This window comes from Solanum pennellii, chromosome 6, assembly GCF_001406875.1.
Source record: "Solanum pennellii chromosome 6, SPENNV200".
Lineage (NCBI taxonomy): Eukaryota > Viridiplantae > Streptophyta > Magnoliopsida > Solanales > Solanaceae > Solanum > Solanum pennellii.
The window spans coordinates 58182270-58209307 of NC_028642.1; the positions used below are offsets into that span (position 1 = coordinate 58182270).

General features: G+C 32.1%; 5 protein-coding genes across 5 annotated transcripts; 2 read left to right on the forward strand and 3 right to left on the reverse strand.

Moving 5' to 3' along the window:
• Positions 1-1870: 1870 nt before the first annotated feature.
• Positions 1871-3491, reverse strand: LOC107023868 (fasciclin-like arabinogalactan protein 4). Its single transcript, XM_015224687.2, has one exon. The coding sequence runs from the start codon at positions 3348-3350 to the stop codon at positions 2088-2090; it is 1263 nt and encodes a 420-aa protein (XP_015080173.1). The 5' UTR covers positions 3351-3491; the 3' UTR covers positions 1871-2087.
• Positions 3492-10997: 7506 nt separating this feature from the next.
• Positions 10998-14267, forward strand: LOC107021784 (protein TRM32-like). The gene is made up of 5 exons (XM_015222489.2): positions 10998-11187; positions 11635-11830; positions 12002-12087; positions 12181-13504; positions 13578-14267. The coding sequence occupies exons 2-5, from the start codon at positions 11668-11670 to the stop codon at positions 14153-14155; spliced, it is 2151 nt and encodes a 716-aa protein (XP_015077975.1). The 5' UTR covers positions 10998-11187; positions 11635-11667; the 3' UTR covers positions 14156-14267.
• Positions 14268-17265: 2998 nt separating this feature from the next.
• On the forward strand, positions 17266-18291 carry LOC107023059 (metallothionein-like protein type 2). Its single transcript, XM_015223608.2, has 3 exons — positions 17266-17424; positions 17607-17678; positions 17950-18291. The coding sequence occupies exons 1-3, from the start codon at positions 17360-17362 to the stop codon at positions 18044-18046; spliced, it is 234 nt and encodes a 77-aa protein (XP_015079094.1). The 5' UTR covers positions 17266-17359; the 3' UTR covers positions 18047-18291.
• Positions 18292-18943: 652 nt separating this feature from the next.
• On the reverse strand, positions 18944-23243 carry LOC107023060 (eukaryotic translation initiation factor 3 subunit C-like). The gene is made up of 4 exons (XM_015223609.2): positions 23085-23243; positions 22921-22975; positions 20613-22376; positions 18944-20119 (listed from the first exon to the last, which is right to left on the reverse strand). The coding sequence occupies exons 2-4, from the start codon at positions 22942-22944 to the stop codon at positions 19193-19195; spliced, it is 2715 nt and encodes a 904-aa protein (XP_015079095.1). The 5' UTR covers positions 22945-22975; positions 23085-23243; the 3' UTR covers positions 18944-19192.
• An 822-nt stretch (positions 23244-24065) lies between these two features.
• On the reverse strand, positions 24066-26935 carry LOC107021488 (cytochrome P450 71A9-like). The gene is made up of 3 exons (XM_015222163.2): positions 26488-26935; positions 25563-26098; positions 24066-24868 (listed from the first exon to the last, which is right to left on the reverse strand). The coding sequence occupies exons 1-3, from the start codon at positions 26849-26851 to the stop codon at positions 24254-24256; spliced, it is 1515 nt and encodes a 504-aa protein (XP_015077649.1). The 5' UTR covers positions 26852-26935; the 3' UTR covers positions 24066-24253.
• Between the last annotated feature and the right edge of the window lie 103 nt (positions 26936-27038).

A 27038-nucleotide genomic window follows, 5' to 3' on the forward strand; every position in this document is an offset into this window, starting at 1 on the left:
GGCTAGAGCGGAGGAATTCACCGCCATAACGTTACAGTCACAACTGCAAGCTGCAGCGGCGATGATGATGTAAATAACAGAATAATTCACACATACATGAGTCAGACTAGGGGCATAATTGAACCAAGAGACAGTCGGATAGTTAGGGCATAAGTGACCCCTTTTTCTTTTAATATAAATGTCAAGTGATAATATATAAAAATGATGTGAAAAATTCATTTGGCATTTAAGAAAAGTAAAATGAGTTGGATATTTCGAGTTGACCAACTAACACTCATAAGGGCATATGTAGACCAAAAGTTGAACGGTGAAGGTATAAATGGACCAAACTTTAAACGGGGATATATCTAAACCTTTTCGAATAATTTAGGGGCATGACCCTTTTCCCATTATTCTATAATAAATTATTGCATACTTATTAATGGAGGTGTCTGTCACTCCCTGACTTAGATTAGTAAGGTAAAAATTGGCTCTTTTAATTTGTCATTTTCAAAAAATATTATTAATAAAAGGACACAAGGTGATTTATATTTTTAAAAAATTCCATGCCATATAAAGAAGATTGTCCAATGGTCCATATACATATCCGGCTCTCGGGAAAAGATGAAAGAGCCAACACACAGGGACACTAATGTCCAGATCAAACCTAACAATGACCCTTTAAAATATGTAAGGACAAGAATCTACGAGGACATATATAACCTTTTCTTTTAATTATCATCGAATTTAAATTTACATCGAAATCTCATTTTAATTTTACTTTCACCTCTAGAACCTACAACTGTATCAGTATTGTTCAAAATCTTACTGATCGGAATTAAAGAATTAATAGATCTACTCCGTCCAAAAGAGGAATAGACTAAATTATGAACTTATAATTTAATAATTGAGCTGATTTTATAATATAAGTTCATTCCATACCGACTTAGGTCAAAATAGGATTATATATATTCTCATAATTAATGAGAAGGGTCATTCGAGCCTATTGAAATAGATACTATGTTTACTTGTGGATTCCACATTATAATATTACATTTACAATAAGAAATACACCTAATCAAGTCTGTGTTTTTTACACATCTCCATTAGAACTCTATTCACCTCTTTCAGTGAATTGAAAGATATGTTAGGCATAAATTTTTTTAAATAATTCAAATCAAAGCAATTGGATATCCAACTCCGACCTATACGATTATATATCTTTCTGTTACACATTTTCTTCCACTTATCCTTCAGTACAAGCCACACGTCATAGTCATGTTAAATTTATTTTAAGTTTTTTTTACCTGTCAAACACTTTGAAACTAATTTTAAATTATTTTAAAATTATTTTAAGTCATTTTGTATCGTGAAATACTTTCTATACTCAAAAAGGGGTCATTCGAGATGCACATAATCAACGAAGCAAAGACACATGTTGGGTAATCAATGGCTTCTTTTACTACAGAACAGGTACTACAATTGCTGAGATCAAGCTAAGTACATTTCTACTAACAGCTTCTTCCACAATCCAACTAAAATTCCAGATTTTCTGATGTACTAAAGTATATAACCAAAAATCTAGTACTAGTATGTATAACATTCAGTTTTTCCTATAAATCAGTAAGAAAGTGGAACAATGTATTTACCCGTGGTCCAATAAAAAATAACACTAGATAATTCTTTTTATCTGTTCGAATTACTTGATATTCAATTGTGTGTGTGAAAGCTAAAGTCCCTGAAAAGAAAATAATATATATTCACCCTGGTGCTTGATGACACATTTACACATATCTGCAAAGTGCAAAAAAAATGTCCACTTTTCCCTGCAATCAGTGGCACTATAAATATAACTGAATGAAAAATAAATCGAAAACAACCCATCTTTACATAAATTATAAATAAACTCATCGATTCAGTGTAGTGAAAAAAAAAATTAAAATTGGAGCTTTACAAATTACAACAGCAGAATTGGATAATCTAGAAAAAAAAGAAAAAAAAAATGGGTACTGCCTAACCAATTCCACAGATACAGAATTTAAATTTGCCGTGTAAAAAAGGGTGAAATAATAGCAGCAGAAAAAAATAAATAAATTATAATTTCAGAATTAATTAATGGCTAGTAGGTAGAAGAACCCTATGCACCATAAAAAGATTCCTTTTTTTCTGTTCGCCGCCGATGATACTTCTTTCCCTAAAATCGGCGGTGATGATAAGTGGCTTGGTGGACTGAATATTTCCGGCGAATTCACCGGCGATAGAGATATCTCCGGCGGTGAAGCTACCACTGGTTCTCCTCCACCACTACCAATTGGGTTCTTCCCAAAGAACTCTTGAGGCAACAATACTTTCGATACCCCAAATATCGCAACCGGATTCTGATCAAACACCGTTTGAGTAACCGACGCTTGAATAATTCCGGTGTTAATACCGACAGACCCATTAACTCTAGAAATGTTCAGTGTAAAACTCCCTGCACCATTTTGCTCTGTAGCTAATGTTGGTTGAACTGGATTCACTATAGATTCTAAAGAACCTAAAGGGTAATACGAATGCAAAACATGGAACCTTAATACAACTGCTTTCTTCTCCGCCGGCAACGATTGAAATTTCCTCGACGATGACATATCGGAAAATGCTTCATCTGTTGGCACAAAAAGCGTTAATCCCGCACCCCCTTCATCTCTCTCGAATTCCTCTTCTACCCCAGAAGCAGTAAGCATTGAAGCTGCAACATTGAAATTATGAGCATCAATAAGCGTCTTGGTAATATTGAGACCCAAAGGGGGTCGCGTTTCAGAAGCCATAAGATCAAACCCATTAGGAACTAAAAGCGAATCGACCTTAAAAACAGAGATATTATAAGGAAGGGTTTTCAAAAGCCCCAAAATCGTAGCGTTCGATGTAGGTGAATGAACTGTAACGGAATTCGAATTAACATTGCGGGTAATGTTAACAGACCCAAAATTATTAGGGGCACGACCGGTGGTTTGAAAGAGAGTGGTGACGAGTTTTCCGGTAGGTGGTATAAGTCGAAGGTCCGACCATGAAAAGTACTCAAGAAGAACATGGTAACGAAGGACATCGCCGAGATTCGAAGAGGAAGAGGATGGCGGAGAGCGGTTGTTCAAGAGATCGGATGATCGGAGGAAGGTGTTGGGGACGACAAGGAGAGTAAGAGAAGAACGCTGGGTTAGATCGGCGGCGACAGAAGTGGTGGCGAAGAGATTAGCAAAGTCAGAGATTTCAGGGTACGAAGATAATAGATTGGTGATGTTAATGGCGAAAATGGGTAAGTGGAAAGTGGATAAAAGTAGAAAATAGAGGAATGTCGGAAGGGTAAAATGGGATAATGAAATTGTGAGAGCCATTTTTGTGAAGATTGAAGCAGAGAGAGGTGTGTGTATGTCTCTCTCTCAAAGTGGTAACAGAGAGAGTGATGCTCCTTCCACACACATTTTCCCTCTTGCCAGTGGCCCCCATTTTAGCTTTGATGTGATGATTATGGTCCATCATAAGTCATGTAAATAATAATAATTACATACTATATACTGAATAATTATATAAACAGACTACATACATTTTGTTAAGTGTCAATTCTTGTCAAAAATAAATTCTTTAGCTAGTTTTTGTTCATTTAGTCAAGGTGATTAGATATGATAATGAGATATTTGGTCATTAGATAAGATATGAAATGTTTTTAGAGATTAAAGATTAGTAGCATTGGCATTAATCTTGTTGTAGTTTCTTGTTTTTTAGTTTTTGCTAGCATATGTTTTCTTGCGTTAGTTATTATTATAATGTTGTGTAATGATTTTATTATTATTTGTTTGGTCTGCTTTGTGTGTTATTTTTGATAGATAAACTTTGTCATGAGTTATTTAAGCTGAAGATATATATCAAATCAATCTCTTTTATCTTTTGCAAAGTAGAAGTAAAAATGATGTATAATATTTTATTATTTTTAAATTTCATTTAATGAAATTAAACAAAATATAGTATTATTAAACTTATAATAATGGAAAAGTTTTCATTTATCACTAACATTTTGAGTTTGAATCGCGAGAATTTAAATTTAAATTTTTCACTATTTAGTCATGTTTAAGTCGTGAGAATTTAAAATTTTAATTATATCAGACTCAAAAATGCATTTATTACGTGCGTCTCAAAAGATATGAATTCCCGAAATATGAATATGTAACAACTAACAACTAACAACGAATCTAAGACAAATTCAAGCCTTCTTCCGAAATTTTATCTTCTTTTGTGAATTCTTATATTTTAGGACTTTATATCTGATTACTGAACTATCCAACGAGAACCAAATTAGTTCAGCAGCCAACTAAAGTTTTAAATAAATTGAGTATTGCAAGAGCACGTAACTATTTGTCTATTAGTTTCTGTTAACAGAATGTTGTCAAATATAATAACCTTTTGAAGCAATGTAATCTTTTAATATTGATTTGTTACTGTAATCCTGTCTGTTCTTCAGTCTTTTAACAGTAATTATCAGGTTAAACTACATAATTTGACGTTAACGTTACACATTAGTTTTTATATTTTTGTTTTACAGATTTTGCAAGAATATAAAAGGCTGCTAATCTTCATTAAATAATCTTTAGCCCTCAGTTTGTAATAAGATGAGTGGCACATGACTCATCCATGAGTGTAGCTAAGTTGACAGAGGGTTTTTTTTATCCTCGTTATATAAGAGTTCCGATTAAATTAAAAATCACATATTATAGGACTTATTCAAATGTGATGCTTCTAATAATTTCTCCCTATACGAGACTCAAATTTAAAATCTCTAGTTAAGTATGGAGCAATCTCACTGCTGCATCACAATCTATTTTAATAGGTTTCAATTAATTTCTTTGCCTAAAAATTACACTATACAAATAAATAAAATAAAATAGTTATACATATAAGTTTTTGAATTTTCTCGAAATAGTAATAAAAATAACATAATGGTAAAGAATGTTCAAAAATTACTTTAAATCATAAATTCATATTAGATATGGTGTTTTATTTATTTATTTATTAATTATTATTTCGAATTTTGTTATAGTAGAAAAATTATTGGATCAAATAAATAATGAGGATTGAAGAGGAAAAAACTGTGGAAATTAAAGGGCGGGCAGAGACAGCATATGAATAACTACCAAACAAAGAAGTGATAAGAAATAAAAGATGTAAAAGTGGCTAACTTTTATGTGCTTGTTTCTTAAAGAAGGTACATACAATAGTTAAAAATCAATTATTGTTTAGAAAAAGAGCCTCTTTCTTATCTATATTTTGATTAAATTGGACATTTCTAAAGTCTTACACGATAAAAAAAAAACAAACTAAAATATGGATGCAATACTTATTTTAATTTTAATTTATTTTGGTTGTTTTGTGAAGCTGTCTTGAAAGGTTGTATTTATAAGTTAAGACGGTCGGGGTTGGGTGGCTACGACAAATAACACCTATGCAAGGACCCCATTACACATGTTGGGTTTTACTTGTTTTAATAAATTAAATATCATTATTAGATATTTGTGTAGTTATAATAGTTATTTTATTAAAAATAAAACGTATTTTCTACTTTTTATGAATCAAATTAAAAAATAAAGTTTGTCAATAAAATGACGACAAAGAAAATGGAAAAATATTGAAAATAATTTGAAATTTGACGCAAATTAATAGTTTCATTTCTGAACTATTGATAGCAAAAATATATTCTACTTGACTAACTGAACTTACATACACATTTGATCTACCATATGACATAACAAGTAATCTGAAACTCTAGTAGGTTTTATAATTCTTTTATTACCTCTAGTGAGAAAATGATCCCTCAAAACTTGGTAAAAATTTAGTGGTGTTTCAGCCATGTTGCAAGATTAGAGTGTAATTAAGTTCAATTAATCAAGTAAATATGCATTTTTAAGGCTGTCAACAATCCGAAAAGAAAGTAATTATTTAGACACAAATACTTTAAGGTATTTTTAATACTTTTCTCGAAAAAACAGTTATTCTTTTTATTGTACTATCTGAAAATAAGTGGAGCTTTTATGATGCACAAGGAATAAACGTTGCAATGTATGAGTAATAATATTCACATAGTATTATATATATCATGAGTATAACTTGGAAATGGTTAAAGGTATCATGAAGAAGAAAATTGGTGGTGTCTTTTCACAAAATTAAGTAAATCGTGAATAGAATCATTATTGTTACTATTCTTTTACCATCGGTTTGTACTACGTACCTTATGAGAGAATAATGGCTACGTTGAATAAACCAAATTTACTTCTTGCAATATCTATGTTATCAACCAACTATGATCAGGGCGGGAAAGATTGCGTCAAAAAATTATATTATATATATAAAATCACTAATGTAATATATAAATTTTAATGAATAAAAGTTTAAATTTGTTTAACTCGAAGTTTCATTTATAAAGCGATCAGAGTCAAAAGTTTAAGACCACTCATTTCAGAGATTATTTTCGTCAGTATTTAATTTGGGCTCTAGAGGTCTAACAGTACCTACGATTGTGGATAGTACTAAAGCCCAATATGATGTTCTTGGGCTATTAATCTTCTTCTCACGTTTAGTCAGCCACTTTTTTTGGTGTAAATTACGAATTAAGCTGATCGATTAAAAATAATTACATTTACTAGTAAAATATATAAAATAATATACACTTTCATATACTCTCATTAGTCATTTCACCCATGTCATAAACGTAAGTGGATTTCCATTTCTTTATCTCTATGTATATTTTCATTTATGTATAATAATTCATCCATAACTAGCTGTTGTTAACTTGTTATTAATCAACGATATGATGAAACATGTTTTTTAATTTTAATGTCAATGTTTGGTAGTCATAACATCAAGCTAAATACTAAAATTCCATGAGAAAGGTATGAGAGCTAGATAAATAGTTTTTTAATAATATGGGTTGGCAATAACAATTAACAATAGGGTAGGGAGAAATAATGAACCCTGTAATATGCAATTTAGTTTTGTTGAGACTTCAATATGGACTCTGGACACCGAGTGAAAAACCAAACATACAATTAATTACAACAATAACCTCGAAAACAATTCTATATTTCATAGACACACAACCACCATATAGATGAGAAATGGTATATATATATATATATATAATACGATAAGGTTCTGATAGAACTGATCAACACCAGGACCACTCTATGAATCTCTCTTTCATTTTCTTCCTTATGTAGATATAATCAATATAGTTTTACCTGCTGTGACATGTCACTTTTTTGCTGTTTCTTGCAACTTGAAAGTAATTTATTACTTATTATACCATTTCATTAATAATAAAGGGGGTGAATGATCTCTTTACGGTCACTTGAGTAGGGGTGGGTTGATTGTGTAAATTATGAGCACGTAAATTTATGATTTTTTTGTAAAATTAAATATGTTATGTATATATATTTTAAATAATTATATAATATTATATGTTTATGGCAAAGTTGACAATCATGCCTGCTCAAAAATGTCTGATGGTACACTTTGGTTGAATATTGAGTTATTTGTGTAGAGGAATGTGGATTACTTTATAATTCAATTTTTTTCTTCATATTTTTTTTGGGACCATGTTTTATAATCGTAGATTCATTTTCACTTGGACAACTCTTACCTCTTGAATTAACTTTTGAGTTGAGTTGGATTTAAAACACATATTGAAATATCCACACTTCGAATATCCATCTCTGGATGTTGGGGTGAGGTGAGGTGTGAATCTCACATCAACAGCAAATCCGATGTTTTGTCTCTATAATTCTCACCACTCTCCTTCCGCACACATATTTATGAAATTTATTTTCTCTACTTCAATTAAGAAAGTTATTTTCACAATTTTTATTGATTTTATTTTAGTAGAAAACTTTGATGAATTAAATACCAATTTTTTTTTAGAGGAAAATATGTTCCCCATGCCAATGATCACTCTCTATATGTAATTGAGCTTTACTTGTATATAAATATTTAGTTGAACTAAAAAAAAAACATGTTAATTATTCTTGTGTGGCGTCTTAGATATTTCTATTCCTCATTGTGTTTTTTTTTTTTGTTTCTAGAAATACCCAAAGTTTGACTTCAACACGGCATCTTATTGACTAAAAACTTGGACCAATATTAGGTTTCATCAAGTACAAGTCAAGTGTTCTAATACTATATAGTAAGTAGTACTCTTTTAGGCAGAATTTGTACACGAAAATCTCAATCATTTATTTGGTAGCTTACTTTTTAATTTCTGTTGTCAACAACTACTAGCTATTTTCATTTCAAAGAATAACTACTTTAACAGTTTAACAAACACTCTCTACCTATACGAAGCTTTGATTTAGTCCAATTTGTAACCTAAACTAATTAAAGCTATATGCCGATAATATACATGTCATAGTCTATAATGACGTAAAAGCAATATATATATATATATATAAAGCATCATGAATTATTTTAAGTGTAAATTGTGATTAAAGATAATCAGACTAGTCAAATGTCCACACAACGCCCACTTTTAGGACTTGAAAATAGTTCACAATAGTCTAATTTGGATGCTTTTTTGAAAAAAAGAGAGGAAAAATTTACAAGGCCTTTGCTACTGAATATTAAATGGTGAAGCCTGTCTTAGTAAAATTGGTTGTGGACTATACCTAATTTATCAGAACTACGCTTTAACGCAGAATTTAAATGCAATAATAATATAATTGTCAATCTCCTTGATATATAAGAAATACGTGTTTAAATTTCAGTGATGACATTTATTGTTATTCTTTGAAATCGCTTGTCAATATTTATTATTCACGAATAACAATATAAAGTAATACTGATATAAATTTAGTATGGTGCGACTCTTCTATAAACTCTGCGATTAGTTTGATTTTAAGGGTGCGGGGGTCCTCCGTAAAGGATGGTCCTATTTGTTGTGAAAAAAGAGGAAACAAAAACAAAAAAAGAAGTATTAACGTGGTCCTTGGTAGCTACATAGTATCATTCTTCTCAGAGTCTTAAAGATTCGTCTGATTATTGATATCTCCATAAATTTGATTTGACTTTTATCGTACAAATGATAAAATGACAATGGAGCATACATGCAAATAATTAATTATTTATACCTTTTTTCTTTACCAAGAAGGTGTTTGTTTATTGCTAGTTATACTCACATTAATAGTCATTCATAGCCCGAGCAATACGTACAAGATATGTCAGCTAGTGAAATTCTGCCTCAAACTAAGAATATTGCGTTGAGTCAAAAGACTTTTCAAATATGGTTTGCTTCTAAGTTTACTAGGTAATTTTTACGTGCTTAAAGGGTATATAATTTAGAATACGCTTAAGTGAAACTAAATTATTCAAGTTATCATTTGCAATCTCCAAGGGTGGTTTGCCTTCAAACTTTTAAATGATTAGATTTTTATATATGTCATATGTTTGATTTTGTTAGATGGTCGTTCAATTTTTATTACAATTTTTGTATATTATATTATTCAATTTAATTCAGCTAATTACACAGAAAAAATCACTAATTCTACTTTTTGTAACAAAATTAATAGTATTTAGTTTTACTCTCTTTTCAAACCAAAAAGTCTTTCAACTTTGCTTAAATATCTCTCTTTTAATTTTCTTCTAATTACTTTATATGACATTTACACAAAATTGAATTGAATTTATAATTACGAAACATAATTTAGTGACCTTCAAGATACTTAAATAAAGTTGAATTAATATTTTAATTACAAAATAAATTTAGTAATTTTAGTATAGCAAAATTAATTGACTATTAATGGAATTAACACTTTTTAATACTCCTTATCAAGAGTTAGGAAGGTCTACGAGGCACCTTACATACGTACAAACTTTTCAAATGCATAGACTGGAGCCTAAAAGGGCATAAAATTTTAACAAAAATTTTAAAACGATATATAAAATTTTATATTAATCAAAACGGTGATTTTTTCCGATGGAAAAAGCAAAATCGCTGCTACTGCAACGATTTTGCAAAATGTGATTTTTTTTAAAAATTTTTTTTAAAAGAAAATCGCTGCGTCATTTTTTTTTATTTCATTTTAATTTTTTTTTCATTCAAGAAAATCGCTGTTGTTCCAGCGATTTTGCCGTTTTGGTTAATATAAAATTTTATATACCGTTTTAGAATTTTTGTTAATATTTTATACCTTTTAGGCTCCGGACTCAAATAAAACGCTCTATTTTTGTTTTATAATATTCTTTGAATTGCATCCCACTAAATTCCATTTGAAAAATCAATATGTTTCCACGACTATGATTTTCCAAACATTCTACATAATTTTTTAATAAAAAAGTTGTGATTTATCATATTTTTATATAATATTAACTATAAAAAGAATAGTTTTGGGAGAATGGAGAGATTAGTTTATAATAGAGAAAGAAGATCCAACAACTACCCAACTAAATAATGTTCCCTTAAAATTGAGCAACTTAGCATTAAATCAGAAGGAAAGTGTGCATACTAAACTAACCAACAAAAGCTTAACAGTTGTTGGTATGACCTCTATCTTCATTTCTTTTTCTCCTTACTTATTTTAATTAAATGGTTGGTTATCTAATTATACACTCTATCCCTTTCATTGACCTTTTCTTTGCAAGTCTTTGGCTTAAATTAGTTGTATTTATCTTTCAAGTGAATTATTCACTAAGTATTCATATACAGGTCGATCGTGAAGTAATATGGCAGAGTCAGGATTTTTAGATATGAAGAACTTATCATTTGAACGAACAAACAAAATTCAACAACTACTATATATATATACACATAAATTGTGTAATTACGAATCTCAACCCCAAATTAGCTTCGCCATGTAAGGAGTAGCATATTAAACTATTTCGTCTGTATGTATATACCGTATATATTGAATCCTTTTTTTTTAAAAAATAAAAATAAAAATTGTATTTTAGATTTAGTAAAGTAGTTTGACGGGTAAAAAGGCGCCTGAAATAGAGGTTTTGGAGCGTATTTGATAAAACTTAGACCTTTTCCCCTCTTCTTCTGCTCCTCTTCTTACGTTATTATAGCCTATAGGCTTAGGCAGTTTCATTTCATAATACTCATTTCTGTTACTTAACTTTTATGCCCCAATAAATTTCTCTAAATATCACCCCCTTTTATTAGCTTCCACTCTCTGCTTCTCAGCTCAAAATTAGGTAAACAAAATTTATCTGTTTTTCGTTGATTGTTAAAACTTATCAATTAATTGTCAGTTTATTATTTAAGATCATGCGGTTTATTCAATTTACTATTCACTTCGATCACTCTTTCTAACGTTTTAATTGGTATTACCAAACTTTTGTTCCTCTATTTTATTGAGAGGAAAAATAAAAACATAGTATTTGATTACATGATATTTACTTCTTGATTTCTTGTCACGTTTTTATCTATGTGAGTCTTGTTTGAGATGAGTGGCGGATTGGTTCGACATCTGTTATATATATATATATATTAAAAAAATATTAACTTTATATATACGGTATAATTTTCCGTCTCCCCTTGTTTAATTTTGTAAAGGAAACAAGAGACGGCTACAAGAACAGAGTTCTCTGCTTGTTAGTTGTTAATTATGTGTTTAATATTTGATGGTTTGTTCTTATCAGGCTAGAGAAGACAGATTCAAAAAAAATTTTAGTATGGGAAAGAACAAGTGGAGTAGGCATGTAGATCATGAAGATGAGGATATTCATCCAGGTTGTATGATGGGATTCATACATGCCCTTGGCTACAATAGTTGGCACTCTCGCGTAAAGAGGAAATCTCTACCCCGTATAAATGATGGAAGCAGTCATATCAGAAGTAAGTCAAGATTTTATACGTATCAGTGTAATTTAACGTGTTATAACAGGTTACAGTTGCATGTTATTGCTAGTAACTTAATGTGATGGTGTGTAGAAATTATTGAACTCCCTATTTGAAATGTGTGTGTTTGTTCATTACAATGCCTAACAAGTATTCACCCTTCAATAGGTATTTATTCTTCCAAAGGCAAATTGGTTGGCCAAGATCCAAGTGAACTAGAAATGCTTTTGGATGATAATGAAAGTCAGTTCTTGGTAAGGATTATCGAATGAATAAATTTTTTAAAAGTTTATCAGTGTCGAAACATTTCAATTTTGATTTAGACTAATGTTATAATATACTTTTAGGTTGATAAGGGCAAAAGAAAATCAAAGGGGTCTAACAAAAAGTCTCTAAAAGCGAAAATAAAAGATTTGATTGCTGAGGAGATGCATAAGGAAAAAAAGAAGTCTAAGAAGAAATCAGGCTCTTCTGATCAACCTAAGTTCCAGACAAATGGTTCAGTTGAACACAGTGACAAGAAACATCCTAGTATTTTGGTTCCTGCGAATGTGGAGGGTGGAGAATCACCAGATAAGAAACGGATGAATGCCATCGATGCATATGATACTTCCAATGATAAGAATGCTCTGAAATCTCAGCTTAAAGATCATGCTGAGTTACTTTTGGAAATTTTAAGGGAATCAGAAGCAGAATATCAGAATTTATCCCGGGGTCAGCTGGCTTCTTATAAAAAGGCAAGATTAACAAAGTCAGGATCATACCCTGTGTCTCATTTGTCGCGGAAAACAAACTTCAAACCAATTAAGCTTGAGGACAAGAAGAAAGAAGTTTGGTCTTCTGCTAAAGGAGAAAGATTGATAGGTGTTACTCGAACGAGATCTTTGTCTAATTATGCAAAGACTCTCTTCACAAGTTTAGGCCTCCTGGATGATGATGGTAGAAACTTGAAGCTAGACAAGTCGTTGAGCCATAGTACCAAAGGAGCAGTTGATAGTAGGGAAAATAATGAAGAGCTCGTCGATGTAGAAGATGTAAATAAGGTAGATACAGACCATCAAAACAAGTCAAATGGATATTGTGAGATTGATGGATTTGACATTAGTAAAAATACAATCATTCACAAGAGAAGTTCCTCTCTAAACGAGTTCATGAATCGATATACTAAATTATTTGAACATAGTTTTAAGAAGGAAATTAACTTGTATCCCTCCAAGAGTTTGAAATTGACTAGTGAATACGAGATACCACCATCAATGTCATTCAGAAGGATCCGTTCTCTATCTTACTCCGAGTCCTGTTCCCTTCTTCCAAACGGGGTGTCTGGTGATATCCATTTTTCAGAATGGCTTGTTAAGACCGTAGAGGAGAGGAACTCACATATGAGAGGTGAAATTGAGAAAGAAGAGAAGTCGATATACTCCACTGAAGAGACTGGATGCAAGATTGAACAAATAGAAGGAAGTGAGGATATTAAGATTGATGAAGCAGATAATGAAGTAGTCGAAGAACTTTCAGAGATCATCGATGAGGTAAAGGTGTTCAACGGAAACTCCTATGATGAACAAGAGATAAAATGCAATGAATCGATCCCAAGTGATGTGGTTCCAAATTCAGAAATTTGTTTTAAAGAAGACATTTCCAACTATGCAGAGTTCCAAATTTCAGAAGGTATGTCTAGTAACTTCCTTCATTATGTTATTCTACTCGTGAGTTGTCGTTTAATTTGTTTCTTTTGGCTCAGGTTTTGCTCTTAAACAGAATGTAGATGTCGATATTCTAGCAAAAGCAGATCATCATGACAAATCTTACAGAAAGGAAAACGCGGACTTTTTTTATGTAAGGGATGTTCTTGATCATTCAGGTTTCTCTAGAAATTTCTTCAAGACAACATGGTACTCAGAAGCCCAAGTGTTAAACCCTTCATTAGTTAAAGAACTCGAGTCCTTGTGGCATGAAGAAGAAGAAGAATGTTGTCTAGGGGAATTCGACTTCTGCTGTCATCATCATCTACTATTTGATTTGGTGAATGAGGTTTTAGTCCAAATGTATGACAGATCATTCACATACTACCCTAAGGCCTTAACCTATAATTGTCGCGTTCCTCAATTGCTAGAAAATCGAATGAATGAAGAGGTATGCAACAATGTAGGTACCTTGTTGAGGTTGAAACCGGAGCAAGAATCAATCGACACCATTGTGGATCAAGATTTGAAAATGGATGATGGTTGGATGAATCTTCAGTTAGAAAGTGAATGTTTGGCACTTGAACTAGAGGACATGATTTTTAATGATCTTTTGGAAGAACTTAGATGTTTTTAAGTATGCAGAGTTGATTTTTTTTCCCTCTTGATTGATTTATGTATATGAATTTTGGTTTTGCTCATTGTATATATATTTACAAATGTTCAGTTTAGTATATTTATAGTTAATACCTTAATGTGCTAAGAAGGATTGTGTTTACCTTCACTCTGTGACATTCATAATGAACCATTCTTGGGCTTTATCAAAGGCTTCCTCAACAGGCCTAAAACCTAATATGGCCAACTTTTAAGATGTAGCTAAACTTTTAGGGGTATTAGTAGAGCCCATGAAACATATGGGCTTAACATACACCATTGTACTACCTAAATGAGTTGATTATAGAACTCGAATATTGTCACGAGATTTTGAGATAAGTTGTTAGCTTTTTATATAATCTTGTACAATATCTACCTCATAAACTATATGTTTCGTTAGGACTAAAGTCTTTTTAACATGGTATTATTAAACTCATTATGTTTAATTGTTAAGGCTCCATATGTGCTGCATTAATTGAGGGAATTAGCTAGTTTTTGTCTCCATATGAATCTTGGACAATTTTCACTACATGAAATAGCTTTTTAAGTTATGTCTAAGGTTGTAGTCATAATCATGTTATTTTTCTAGAAAAATACTTTTGCATTACTTTAAACTATGTTTCAAATGTCTATAAGACCCCATTGCATCATATACAATTGTGTGACGCTTCTTTTTGTCTCAAAAAAAAAAAGTTTACCCAAAATTTATGGATCCTAAAAGTGTAAGATTTGGGTCCATTTGTGAGACAATGAAAAGCCTTCAGCCTGTCACAACTATTGTTGAATGTGTGAGACACAAAATAAGGTTTTTTGAGAGGGACTATCTACTAGGTCTAAGAAAGTTCATAAATGGTGGACAATTATTAAACATGACGAACAAAATAGAAGGAATAGTTCTTTCTTAGTGATGATATTTGTTTTTTTGTGGCATCTAGTACTACCACTAGATATTATAAATTTTTATTACTAATAAAAAAATATGCTCATTCTTTTCCCTATTCACCACAATATTTTAACAGAACTTTTCAGAAAAGCTATTATCATACTGTTTTTGACATTGGTATAATAAACCTTTTTTGTCTAACATGTCTAGCTACGTCTCATAGGTAAAAGAAAAATGTTATGTTACGTTTTCAGTGCTCAAAAATGATTTAACAATATCAAAATACATATCAATATCGATAATACGTACGATAGACGTGTCGATAGGCTTATTTTTATGACTACCTTCCCTAGAACAAATTGTGAAAGTACTACAATGGAATAATACAAGCTTTGTTGGTAGTGTTTGAAAATAGTGATATATATGCTCTTCTTTCTTTTGTAAAAGATATGTGAAGCATCTTGTTCTCAGAATTTTAAATAGCTAAAAATAGACGTAGGCTAAAATGGAGCCTGTGCTTTATGAAAGTAGAAATAGATTGATGATCAATGACTATTACATTGAATGGTTAGAAATAAAAGTAGTAGAAAAAAGAAAAGCACTTTGTTATTTTTCGTTTCATAGACAATAGGAAGAGAAAATAATATTAACAATGATTAAGAATAGTATACTTCTTTACTTGACTTTTGTGACATTCAAATTTTTAGCATCATCGAAAATGCCAACAACCCACCATTCTAGTATGCGATTAGTCAATTACTGTACGTCACTATACTTATTCTCATCAAATCACTTACTTACTATTTATGATTCTAAATAGTTAATAGTTTTCTTTTTCTCAAATCAATGAAGAAGGAAGATATAAATGGACTCTTTTGAAGACCCATAAATAAAGCACTATACCATGGTCGAAGGACAAAAATAGAATTAATTTGAAAAATAATTTGTATTTCTACATATAGGCAAAAAAAAAAAAAAAAAAAAGGTGATCAACTTTTGATTTTATCTCAGGTGCTACAGTGGTGGAATATATTAATAGGTATTTTATAAATTAATTGAGATTAGCAAAATGATTCAGACCTTGCTTTTTTTAATAAAAATAAACTACATATATGATTAATTAAAATTTTGTATTATCATATCACTTTTATTTATACTAACATATAACTTGTCTTATTTTAAGATTACAAATTGTACATCGAAAAACATAGCACATGGATATGGATACTGTTAGCAATATTTGTTGATCATAAATAAATGCAAGTTGCAATCAAAAAAGAAATTCCCTTTTGACAATATCCTTACAATATGCCTCCAGCTGGATATATCTAACATATATAATAAGTATATAGTTAATTTAAGTTAAAATACACATTTTTTCTGTTTCAAATTATATGTAGTAATTGCTAACTATAATTATTTTAAATTATTAATCATAGTAGAAGTTCAAGACAAAATTTTTCCACTTCGTCCTTGGTAGTTTGTATTATTGGTGTTAAAGAATAAACAAACATCTCAATTACCTTAATTATCGGCGATGTCATAATCATTCAAATATCAATCAGGATAAATAGTTGAAAAAAACTCCTAACTAGATTTTCTTAAAAGAAAATCACCACAAATAATATAGAAGAGCAAAAATCTACGAATTTTGATATTGACGCGTAAGGAAATCAATGTTAGCAAAGAAAAATTCACCTAAATTTATGGACTTATTAGCAATGTTGAGATATTATTTGAGCTGATTAATTCTCACTCTCTTGAGACTTCAAGAAAAAACATTTTTTTCATTCTACTCAAGCAATTAACTTCATGCCTTATTCTCTTTTAAGGGTATTATTCAACAACAATCTAATTTTTTTTTAAAAAAAATATATATTAACGGAAGAAAATTTATCAAGAATTAGAAATAATTATAAAAGAAAAAATAGACAAGTAATTAAGGACGGAAAGAGTATCACATCACCCTTGATGAATGGGATACTATATATTGGACGACTTTCCACGACAAGAATCAGAATGGTTAACCGGTGAATGGTTAATTAAACCATTAAAGTTGATTGAGTTGATATTTTATTATAAATAAATCATAAAATTTACTCAGAAAAATAAATAAATTATAAATTCAAAAAACTAAAACAATCACATTATTCGTCCACGTGTCATGTATATGATCACACACAAGCACCAATAAGTCTATAAAATCCCAGTCTTAGCAACTTATTATTCATCACAATTCACAACTACACAACAAATTAAAACCTCTTTTAGTAATCACTCCATTTTTCCTAAGAAAAAAAAATCATGTCTTGCTGTGGAGGAAGCTGTGGCTGTGGATCTGGCTGCAAGTGCGGCAGTGGCTGTGGAGGGTAAGTTCTTCCTAAAATATTTATATGTTACATATATACTTCCATCGATGAAAATCAAATGAAAGACTTTCATAAAAAAATAAAAAAAATCATATAATCGAGATGATCTAGTTTACAGTTTAATTTATTCCTTTCACTAAATTTAATTATCTAAATTCTTGATTTTGTATAATTAATTGCAGATGTGGGATGTACCCCGACTTGGAGAGCACCACTACCTTTACCATCATTGAGGGTGTTGCACCTATGAAGAAGTTAGTCTGATTTTTAACATAAAAGACTTTTCTATATTTTGTTATATATGATCGGAATGATTACGTGGTAATTTTAGAATTCATTAAGAAGTTTCACTCTCGAAATCTGAATTATAACACACAAATTGAAACAGGTCACCTAAAAGATAACTATAATGTTAGAGTTAGTAATATTGAAACATATAACAGGTTAAATTATATATACTGATAGTATGAAATTTTTTTAACCATATTAAAGTGTGTATATATAATTTACATGAATTAATTGCAGCTATGGAGTGGCTGAGGGAGTTGCTGAGAAAGCAACAGAAGGAGGAAATGGCTGCAAATGTGGATCAAACTGCACATGTGACCCTTGCAACTGTTGAGACACCAAAATGTCTCTTTTTCTATTAATTATTACTACTGTGTGTTTTAATAAAATCACTAAGCCAATTGAACTGACCATCTGCAAATCTTTTTTACAAAGGTTTGTCTGATGTTTAGTTCATGGCTTTTTATGTTTGGTTTTCTATGTTCTCATTAGTTATATTTGTATTGAAGGAAGTTCATTTGGGCTTGTAACACACAACTTTATCAATATGAAATACAAGTTGGCTCCTCCTTTTTACTATGTCTATAGTCTTATCTATTTTAAACACTATGTTCATTGAATTTTGTTTTTACTTTTATTCTACAGCCAAATACATGAGTAAAAGATATTTATACAATTATGTTAACTAAAGAGGTAATTTACAATTATGTTAAATAATTAGTTATAACAAGCTAAATGATACTGATGATACAAATATTTCATCTCTTCAACATTATCTAACTTAAATTCAATGCAGAAAAGTATAATGAGGGTTAGGTAAACGTCACTACTTTATCTTATTAAAGTTAAAATATTTCATTTCCGTGTGAGAAATCATAAATGAAAATTGACAGGAGGCAAGCAATTATCTCCACCATTAGCCTATTTCTCCATCACCATCACCTCTCAAATCAACTTAGCTTTGGTGCATTATTATTCACACAAAGTAGAAAAGGTCAAATTTTCTAATCAATAACTATTATGTGCCTCAGGAAGTAGACCAATTGTGTTATGTATGACGGAAAAGGTCACTTTTTTCATAATGGAAAAGTATTATTTCATTAAAAAAGGATTTATCTGAGAAATGCTTTCCAGTATTCAATGAGTAGAAAGTAACCTTTTTTGCAAATATATACTAAAGAACTAGTAAAAGTAATAACAAATCAAAAAAGGTTTTGGTGAAAGTTTCATGTATGACTGGAGCAAATAACACATTTAAAATGAATGAATGTGAGGAAATAACTACCGTGCATAACACCAGAACAAAGTCCTAGTTTGATGGGATGAGACTTTCACTATAGAAAGGTTCAACAGAGTACTCTGTACGATTGTTTGGATACCAACTAGCGAAATTCTAAACTACTACAAAATAAAGGTCTGAAAAATGATTATTAGGGATGTGTATCAAACGTTGTGTTCTCTCACAGCAAACTCCACTTAACTAAGCACGGATACCCCTGTTAAGATTCACCATGCGAGATCCATCCATATTATGGCCTCCCTTAGCAGCTGCATTTGTCTGATATCGACCACCATGAGTTCGTGCCTGGCCAGTTCTGTCCCTTGACGAGGCAAATCTACCAGCATTGTACCCTGTTCGGCCCCCACTGCTTCCTTGCCTGCCTTGTGAGAAGGAGAACTCTTGCCACTTATTACCAGCCCCTCCTGCAGCTGCAGCGGCATAATCCTGGCCTTCCCTGCGCCTTGGTGGAAGGCCCTCCAAACCTCCACCAATCCTGGACTCCATAGCTCTTTCATTAGTTTCTGATAGAATTGCCAGCTTCTCTGTCAACTGGAATGCCAAGCCCTGCAATCTTGTATGCGCAACATCATGGAAGACTACACAGCGAGTTGGTTGATCCCAGTTTGCATGAAGCTCCTCACTGATGATCATTTTGCTCACAATGCTATGAACTTGTTTATCAGAAAGGTCAAACATCCCTGCAAGCTGATCCAAGCTCAGAGAATTGTAAGTAGAAGAATATGTAAAAAGGTAGGTCCTCAAGGCCTCTTCCTTGATTTTGGCTCTAACCATCTCAAGAACACTCTCTTTGTTCTTAAAAAGCCTCCACATATCAAGGGACTTGATAACATCAAAGGCCTTCAGGAAATCTCCCTGCTTGAGGGCTCTTGTGGCAGCCATTACATGGTCCCTAACATTTTCAGGTGGGCCAGTGAAAGTTTGTCTCTCACTAATTTCAAGCAATCTCCGGAAGTTCTTGCTTATGACCTTACGCCTTGTGTCATGACTATTGGTTGCCATGTTTGGCACCTCTAGCAGCATGGCACATATCAGATGGACAGCCTCAAGAAGCTCAAGATTTATATGCATATGATAAGGCATCTGACGTCTTCGTTCTATCCTTTCCTGCAATTGATTAATATGTAGATTTAATGCTATGACAAGGCTCACAATGAAGAACAGCAGAAAAAAATCCCAAGATAAATAAGTCAGTAAAACAGGTGATTTTTTGGTTTATTTAATCAGAAGTTAAGGAGATAGCAAGAATATAGTTTAGCCCTTTGCCTATTCGCAACTATCTTGCATCATAAAATTAATGTCTTCCTTAACATTTCACAAGTACAAAATTAAAATGCACATAAATACCAGTACTTAATAGCCATGATCCCCAAACTCTTTTTTTTATTTTTCAGTTGTAGTACAATACACATTATTGTACATGACACCACATTTTGAGAACGTGACAATAAAGAAGCAAGAAATTCCAATTCTGAAGCTGGAAAAAGCATGGATTTCCATGCAACAAAAAATCAACGTACGAAACACAAAATAAAGTAAATATCTTGCTAACAGGAGCACATAGATGACATAAATACTGCCAAACAGTTAAAAGAAATACCTGTTCCGGGGTCTTCTCATGATATCTGCTTTGGGAAACACCTTGTGCAAGTAATTCCTTCACCCTGCCAGCAGAATAAAGTTCAGAAAGGCAACCCTGTGCTTCCGTAATGAGTCCCGCCCTGAATGCACAGAGACCAAGCTGAGCCATGGCTCTGTTAAAAAGTATCTGAGTTGAAATGTCCATGTGCTGGATATTATCCTGCAAGTGACTCATTAACAACAAGTCACGGGATACTGAAAACTCATCGAAGAGAGCATGATTGTATATGTCACAGAGCATAGCACGTGCCTTGGTCCGCTCATCCCCGTGTTTGTAAATGAGCGAAACAAGGACGTCCATCAATGACCTGCTGTCCTCTTCAAAGGAAGGCTTCCTGGGCACAAGCTCAGGAGTCGGAACAAATGCTAGTGGGCCTTTACTCTCCTCAGCCACCTTGTTCTCGTCAGCAGACTCCCCCTCTCCTTCTCCTTCTGCTAGTTCAGCTAACTTCCTCATAGCATCATACACCTCTGGTGGTTTATAATAAATGAACTCAACCTGTTTAAGAGCCACTTTCGCAGCAGCCCTAGAGTCCCCCACGCGAACTAAATAATCTTGGACATTTTGAGCAAGAACCAAGAACAATGGCTCGTCCCTCAGCCTCTCAACATATTCACGAGTGTGGGGATCAATAACCTGCAAGCTCTTAAAAAATTCAATATCTATCTTTTCAACAAAGGCTACCAAGTTCCCCCAGATCCTTATTGTCCCTGTGTAGTCTGATCCCTTTTGGGTTTCATTCTCATCAGGCTCAACCATGTCATCAACTACTATATTAGGGTATTGGGTCAACATGTCAAGTATGGTGAGCACATTCTGCACGCACTTTTTCCATACGTTTACCGGCATGTGCCCACTGAGACTTGGATTAACATCAAACTGGGCAGAGACGATACTGAAAAGAATTTCAAGCTTCTGAGCTGGGGTCTTGGCCACCTTGGTCAAGAAGGTGAGTTGCTCAACCAATTCGATCCTTCCAGTTCCCTTCCTACCCCTAGACGCAACAATTTCCTTAAACTTCTTGTTGACTATATCCCACGTGATTTGACTAGGGTCCTTGAACTGTTTATCCATTAGTTTGTCTTTCTTGTTCAGTATAATCTCCCACTCATTTGCCGGATCAAGACTTCTATTAGTGTCATCGTTGGGTGCAACTGCAATTTTTGTAGGGTCCTCCTCAAATTCCTCTTCCGACTCTTCATCATCCCCACCTTCATCCTCACTAACAGGAGGATTCTCCCTATATTTGTTGATCAACTCTTCATACTGTTTATTATTTTTTTTGAGCTTTTGTTTCATTGAATTCAAGGCTTTGGCATTGCTACTACTCATCTTCTTCTTTGCCTCCTTATTGGCCAAAGCCTGAGTCAAAAAGTCCTCCAACATCACTAGAGATTTGATGTAAAGATTAGGAGCTCTAACTGCCTCTGTGATGCGCATAACCTTCTCCAACTGCTTATTGATCTTGTCGAAGGTCTCTTGAAGACTGACCCAGTCATTGATTTTCATGGCATTCTTCATCTGATCAACTGTAGTAGACAATTCATCAAAGCGCTTGTCCTTGGCTGACCGGACAACACGCTTCTGCCCATCTGACTCGTCACTGTCACTATCATCAGCTGCAAGATACCTCGATCCACCATCTGTTTTGGTGGTCTCAGCCGGTTCATCATCCTGCTGCTCATAATCACTCTCTTCCTCCTCCTCAGTCTCACTGTCACCCTGTTAAAGACCGTGAAAATTAGAGATCAGGTTTCACCAACTTGAAGGGTCAGTTTATGCAGAATGGAGCACGCATATTTCTAAGATAAAGACTTAACATTTACAATAAATTGAAACACTCCAATTTCAAGGCTCCAAAGATTTCCTTTCAGAGCAGTGTTATTAATTTAAATTGTATAAGTGGTGTTTGGTATGGAGGAAAAGTTCTACAAAACAAGTTTTTTTCTTGAATCATTCAATGTTAGAAATATAATAACAAACAACATACTGCAATTGAAAGAATTTAAACATGTTCGATCAAATATCAAACACACCCTATATCCCCATCATAAAAGATTTTTTCCCATTACAATTTCTTTCAGAAAATTTTATCTAAATACAGACGAAACATTATCACTGGTCCATAAAGTTATAAAAAATCTTCCATACTATGAATAAAAACGAAACACAAATAAAATTAGGTCTTTACTCTTGACAGAAAAAATATTCGAAAATCTAACGCCTCTTGATTTATAAGCAAATTTTAAAAAGATAAATCAATTACCTGAGTCCAAAAACGCGAAGCCATCTTCTTCAACAGTAAGTTCAAGTACGAAAAACTGCATTCCACAAATACAAATCAAAATAAGAATTATGTACAAAGTAAATCCAAAACATACATCAAAAATTGAATTGTAAACGGAAAAAAGAAGAAGAAACAGATCGAACCTGCAGGTTAAGATGAATTTTACAAAACGATCGCTGAGAAGATAGCCAAAATACTAAAGTTGGATGGGAGTTTTCGATTTGAAACCCTCACCTGTTACTACGAATATTGGAATCGACTTATGGAAAAATAAAAAAGCTTGGGCCACCTAGTATTAGGCCCAAACCTGTTTTGTTGAATACCTCCTCTTTTAATTCCTTTCGAGAATTAATTAATAATTATGTCTCAGTTTCAAATAAATTAGAATCGTTTTATTTTTATTTAAGATTTTCATATCAAGACAATTTTAAATAAGTGCATCGATCTTATTTTCGTTGCGCCCTATTTTAACAAGTTTGTTTCAAGTCAAAAAAATATATGTCAATTGCTATTATTTTTAGCTATCAATTGTATGGATCTTATTTTCATTGCACTGAGTTGGTATTAATAAGAGTATTTATAGGACTTTTGAGATAATTTTCTTTCATTTGATTATAGTTATAATCTCTCTTTTTAACATTTTCATTAATCATTATTTCACACCTACGAATCGATGAATTAAGATAAAACATGTACAAAACATCACGCATGTTATTTGCACCTTTTGATAGATGTAAGTTACTTTTTTATCTTATTTATTTGAGCTAAGATTTTACGTCCATCTTAATTTTCACATTTCCGGAACACTTAGATATTGTGGATATGATGAACTTTAACAATTCAAATATAATATTTCACAATCATACATAATTATTTTATAAAACTTTATCTTTTACTTTGATATACATTCTTTTTATCACATAATACTCAGCTAGCTAGCAATTTTTCAATTTAACCAACCTATTTCTAATCTTACGAGTCTATGACAAACATATTTACCTAACTAGCCTACACATCTATTTGCAATTTGGCACTACAATCTAGTCTAGTATTACCACATTTGAGAAATATGAATTAGGATGAGAAATTTCAGTCAAAGAATCCAACTAATAATAATAAAAGTCTTCATGACACATTTTTATCTTCAGTTATATAACGTAAAATACATATATAAGTCCAGCTAATACACATTGTACTCCTTATTACAAATTGTCTCCTAATATTTATTACTATAAGAATATATTGAGTGTAATGATACACCTTATTGTTCTTGATGGTTTTACATTTATTCAAGTAGTATACAAGAAATATATTACAAGTCATAATAATAAGAAGCAGATAAGCAAAGGGGAATTTTCTTGTGCATAGTAAGGCCCAAAGCTTCTTCCATATCAAGATCCTTAGGTTTCATCCCATGAGGAAGTGTCCAATCATAATGAAATAATAAATTAGCAATTGCAAGCTCAACAAGTGGCACAGAAAAATTAATTCCTGGACACCCTCTTCTCCCTGCCCCAAATGGCAAAAACTCGTAACTTTGACCTTTATAGTCGATATCCTTATTCATGAATCTCTCAGGTATAAACGTCAATGGATTTTCCCAGTATTTTGGATCGGTCCCAATTGCTGTCGCGTTGATAAGGACTCTTGTATTTTCTTTGATTTCATAGTCCATTATTTTGCAAGTTGATGTTGTTACTCGAGGGATTAGTAACGGGGCTGGTGGATGAAGTCTAAGAGCTTCTTTTATGACCAATTTCATGTATTCAAGTTTGTAAAGATCAGTTTCATGGACTTTTGTTTTTCCCTTAGCAACTTGTCTCACTTCTTGTTGAACTTTTTTCATCACTTTTGGATTTAATATAAGTTCTGCCATGATCCATTCTATAGTTGTTGCTGATGTATCAGTTCCTGCTACGAATATATCCTGTTCTTGCATAACAATATTCAGTTTGAGGCGTGTAATACATTGTTCTAAGTATATTTTGTTCCCATAATAAATATAAGTGTACACCTCAGGATGTAACAAATAAATCCAACTATGAATTAAGAGAATAAACAACATAAATAACAAACAAATTAAAGAATAGAAGGATTTAGAAAATCTGTATTTTGTTCTTCCATAATGTCATGTATATATATAGGTAAATGTTAAAACAGCTAGTTTATAAACTATTATAAGTTCCATATGGCTAGTTTGACAAATTAATATAATATTGGTTAATTTTGACTTAGCTAGTTTGACAAAGTTATAATGTTATATTTGCTAGTTTACGTAATTTCAAGGTAAGATAAAACAAAATAATAAAAACCAATAAGTATATATAAAAACAATTCTTTAAAATGTGACATATGGCCTCACATTTGTTTTGTGCATGTATTGGAAGGGGATCAACCCAACTATCTTGTTTGTTTGTTTTTGGCAAACATTTACACCACTGGTTGTCTAGTAGCCTAGCCAAGTACTATCTTGTTCATTTTTTTTTATTTTTTTTTTGTAAATTTATAAAAGAAAAAATCATTTAGAATAAATAGAAACAAATTAGGGGCTAAATCTTACTTTATCGACTTAAAATATAATATATGTCGTATAAGTCAAACTCGAACGCAAAAAAACTTACAGCAAGAAGGCCCTTGATGTGACTATCTTGAAGAGGGATATCTTGGTTTGGATCCTTTTGAATTCGAAGCAATACATCAACAAGATCTTCATCATCTTTTTCTTTAATCCAATTTCTTGAATCAACATGATCCTCTATTACTTTGTCATAATACTTATCCAATTCTCTAAAATTCTTTTCCAATCTTTCATCTAGCCCATTAAATTTGTTAATCCATGCCATTTTTGGAAAATAATCAGCAATATTAAACTCACCCAACAATTCTTGTGTGTCATAAAGAATTTCATGAAACTTTTTCCCTCCATTATCATATCCACCTTCATCATAACTTCCTTTCCCAAAAGCCACTCGACAGACAACGTTATTTGACAAGGTTAGTGCCAATGCACTTATGTTGATAGATGAGTTCAATGAATTGCCAATTTTTTGTATCAAACGACTCACTTCCTCATCGCGAATTGATGAAAAACTTTCCACTCTCTTTGCGCTTAGCAACTCTAATGCTAGAATTTTTCGAGCCTCTCTCCAATAATTACCTGTTGAAGTCATCATCATGTGATTCATATGATATCAAAGCGATCATACACTTAATTAAGTCATCATCACGTGATTCAATATGATATCAGAGCAATCATAGATTTGACATAGTTTCAAAATCTGTACTCCCAATCAAGGGGATATATCTACTCATGGAAAAGGAGTGTCACATCACCCCCAAACCTCAATAGAACCTATATGCCCTATGTATATATGTTGAAGTACACCAGTTTGACACACGTGATCTCTAAATCCTAGATCTGTCTCTATAGCCACTCATGGTAAAAAAAAAACAACATTTGCCCATGTATAAGGAAAAAAAAAGAATCAGAATCGCACATAAAGATAATAATTATGTAAATAAAAAGTATTTTCTCTAACAGCTTACCATAAGGAGCAAAAGAGACGTTACAACAATTATAGCTAAGTCTTTTTGCAGCATATAAGGGAGGACGGCCAGCAAAAGCAACATCGTGTACTCTAAAGATCTCTTTCGCAACGTCGGCGGAGGAGACAAGGAGAGTTGGGATTGAACCTAATTGCAAGAAAATGAAATCACCGTATTCATTAGAAAGTTTTTGAAGTGAACGATGAGGTAATTTTCCAAGTTGATGAAGGTTTCCTATAATAGGCAATTTTCTTGGACTTGGAAGGAGTTTTTTGGCTTTGTTTTTCTTCTTTGTCAAAGAAAATAGTATGAACAAAAAGACAAACAAACAAGATAACATCTTCAAGAAAAAAATGAAACTCATTTTTGAATTTTGATCGAGGGTTCTAGAGAGGTAATGATATTTCTCTTATAATAAATGAGCAAATAACGGCAAAATTGGCTACGCATTTATAACTACAATATATATATATATAAACTTTGAATTATTGGCCGTCCAAGTGGACCAACTTGTAGAGAGGATATAAATTATAATTAGCTATTTCCTTCGT

Bases quoted from the DNA above. Each gene is read 5' to 3' on its own strand.
- LOC107021784 (XM_015222489.2), top strand. From the start codon at position 11,668: ATGGGAAAGAACAAGTGGAGTAGGCATGTAGATCATGAAGATGAGGAT. The intron at 11,831-12,001 runs GTAAGTCAAGAT...ACCCTTCAATAG, and splicing joins TGGAAGCAGTCATATCAGAA to GTATTTATTCTTCCAAAGGC. The intron at 13,505-13,577 runs GTATGTCTAGTA...CTTTTGGCTCAG, and splicing joins AGAGTTCCAAATTTCAGAAG to GTTTTGCTCTTAAACAGAAT.
- LOC107023059 (XM_015223608.2), top strand. From the start codon at position 17,360: ATGTCTTGCTGTGGAGGAAGCTGTGGCTGTGGATCTGGCTGCAAGTGC. The intron at 17,425-17,606 runs GTAAGTTCTTCC...AATTAATTGCAG, and splicing joins TGCGGCAGTGGCTGTGGAGG to ATGTGGGATGTACCCCGACT. The intron at 17,679-17,949 runs GTTAGTCTGATT...AATTAATTGCAG, and splicing joins GGTGTTGCACCTATGAAGAA to CTATGGAGTGGCTGAGGGAG.
- LOC107021488 (XM_015222163.2), bottom strand. From the start codon at position 26,851: ATGAGTTTCATTTTTTTCTTGAAGATGTTATCTTGTTTGTTTGTCTTT. The intron at 26,099-26,487 runs GTAAGCTGTTAG...TGACTTCAACAG, and splicing joins CGTCTCTTTTGCTCCTTATG to GTAATTATTGGAGAGAGGCT. The intron at 24,869-25,562 runs GTAAGTTTTTTT...ATGCAAGAACAG, and splicing joins ACATCAAGGGCCTTCTTGCT to GATATATTCGTAGCAGGAAC.
- LOC107023060 (XM_015223609.2), bottom strand. From the start codon at position 22,944: ATGGCTTCGCGTTTTTGGACTCAG. The intron at 22,377-22,920 runs GTAATTGATTTA...GGTCTTTAACAG, and splicing joins CTTCGCGTTTTTGGACTCAG to GGTGACAGTGAGACTGAGGA. The intron at 20,120-20,612 runs GTATTTCTTTTA...AATCAATTGCAG, and splicing joins ATGAGAAGACCCCGGAACAG to GAAAGGATAGAACGAAGACG.
- LOC107023868 (XM_015224687.2), bottom strand. From the start codon at position 3,350: ATGGCTCTCACAATTTCATTATCCCATTTTACCCTTCCGACATTCCTC.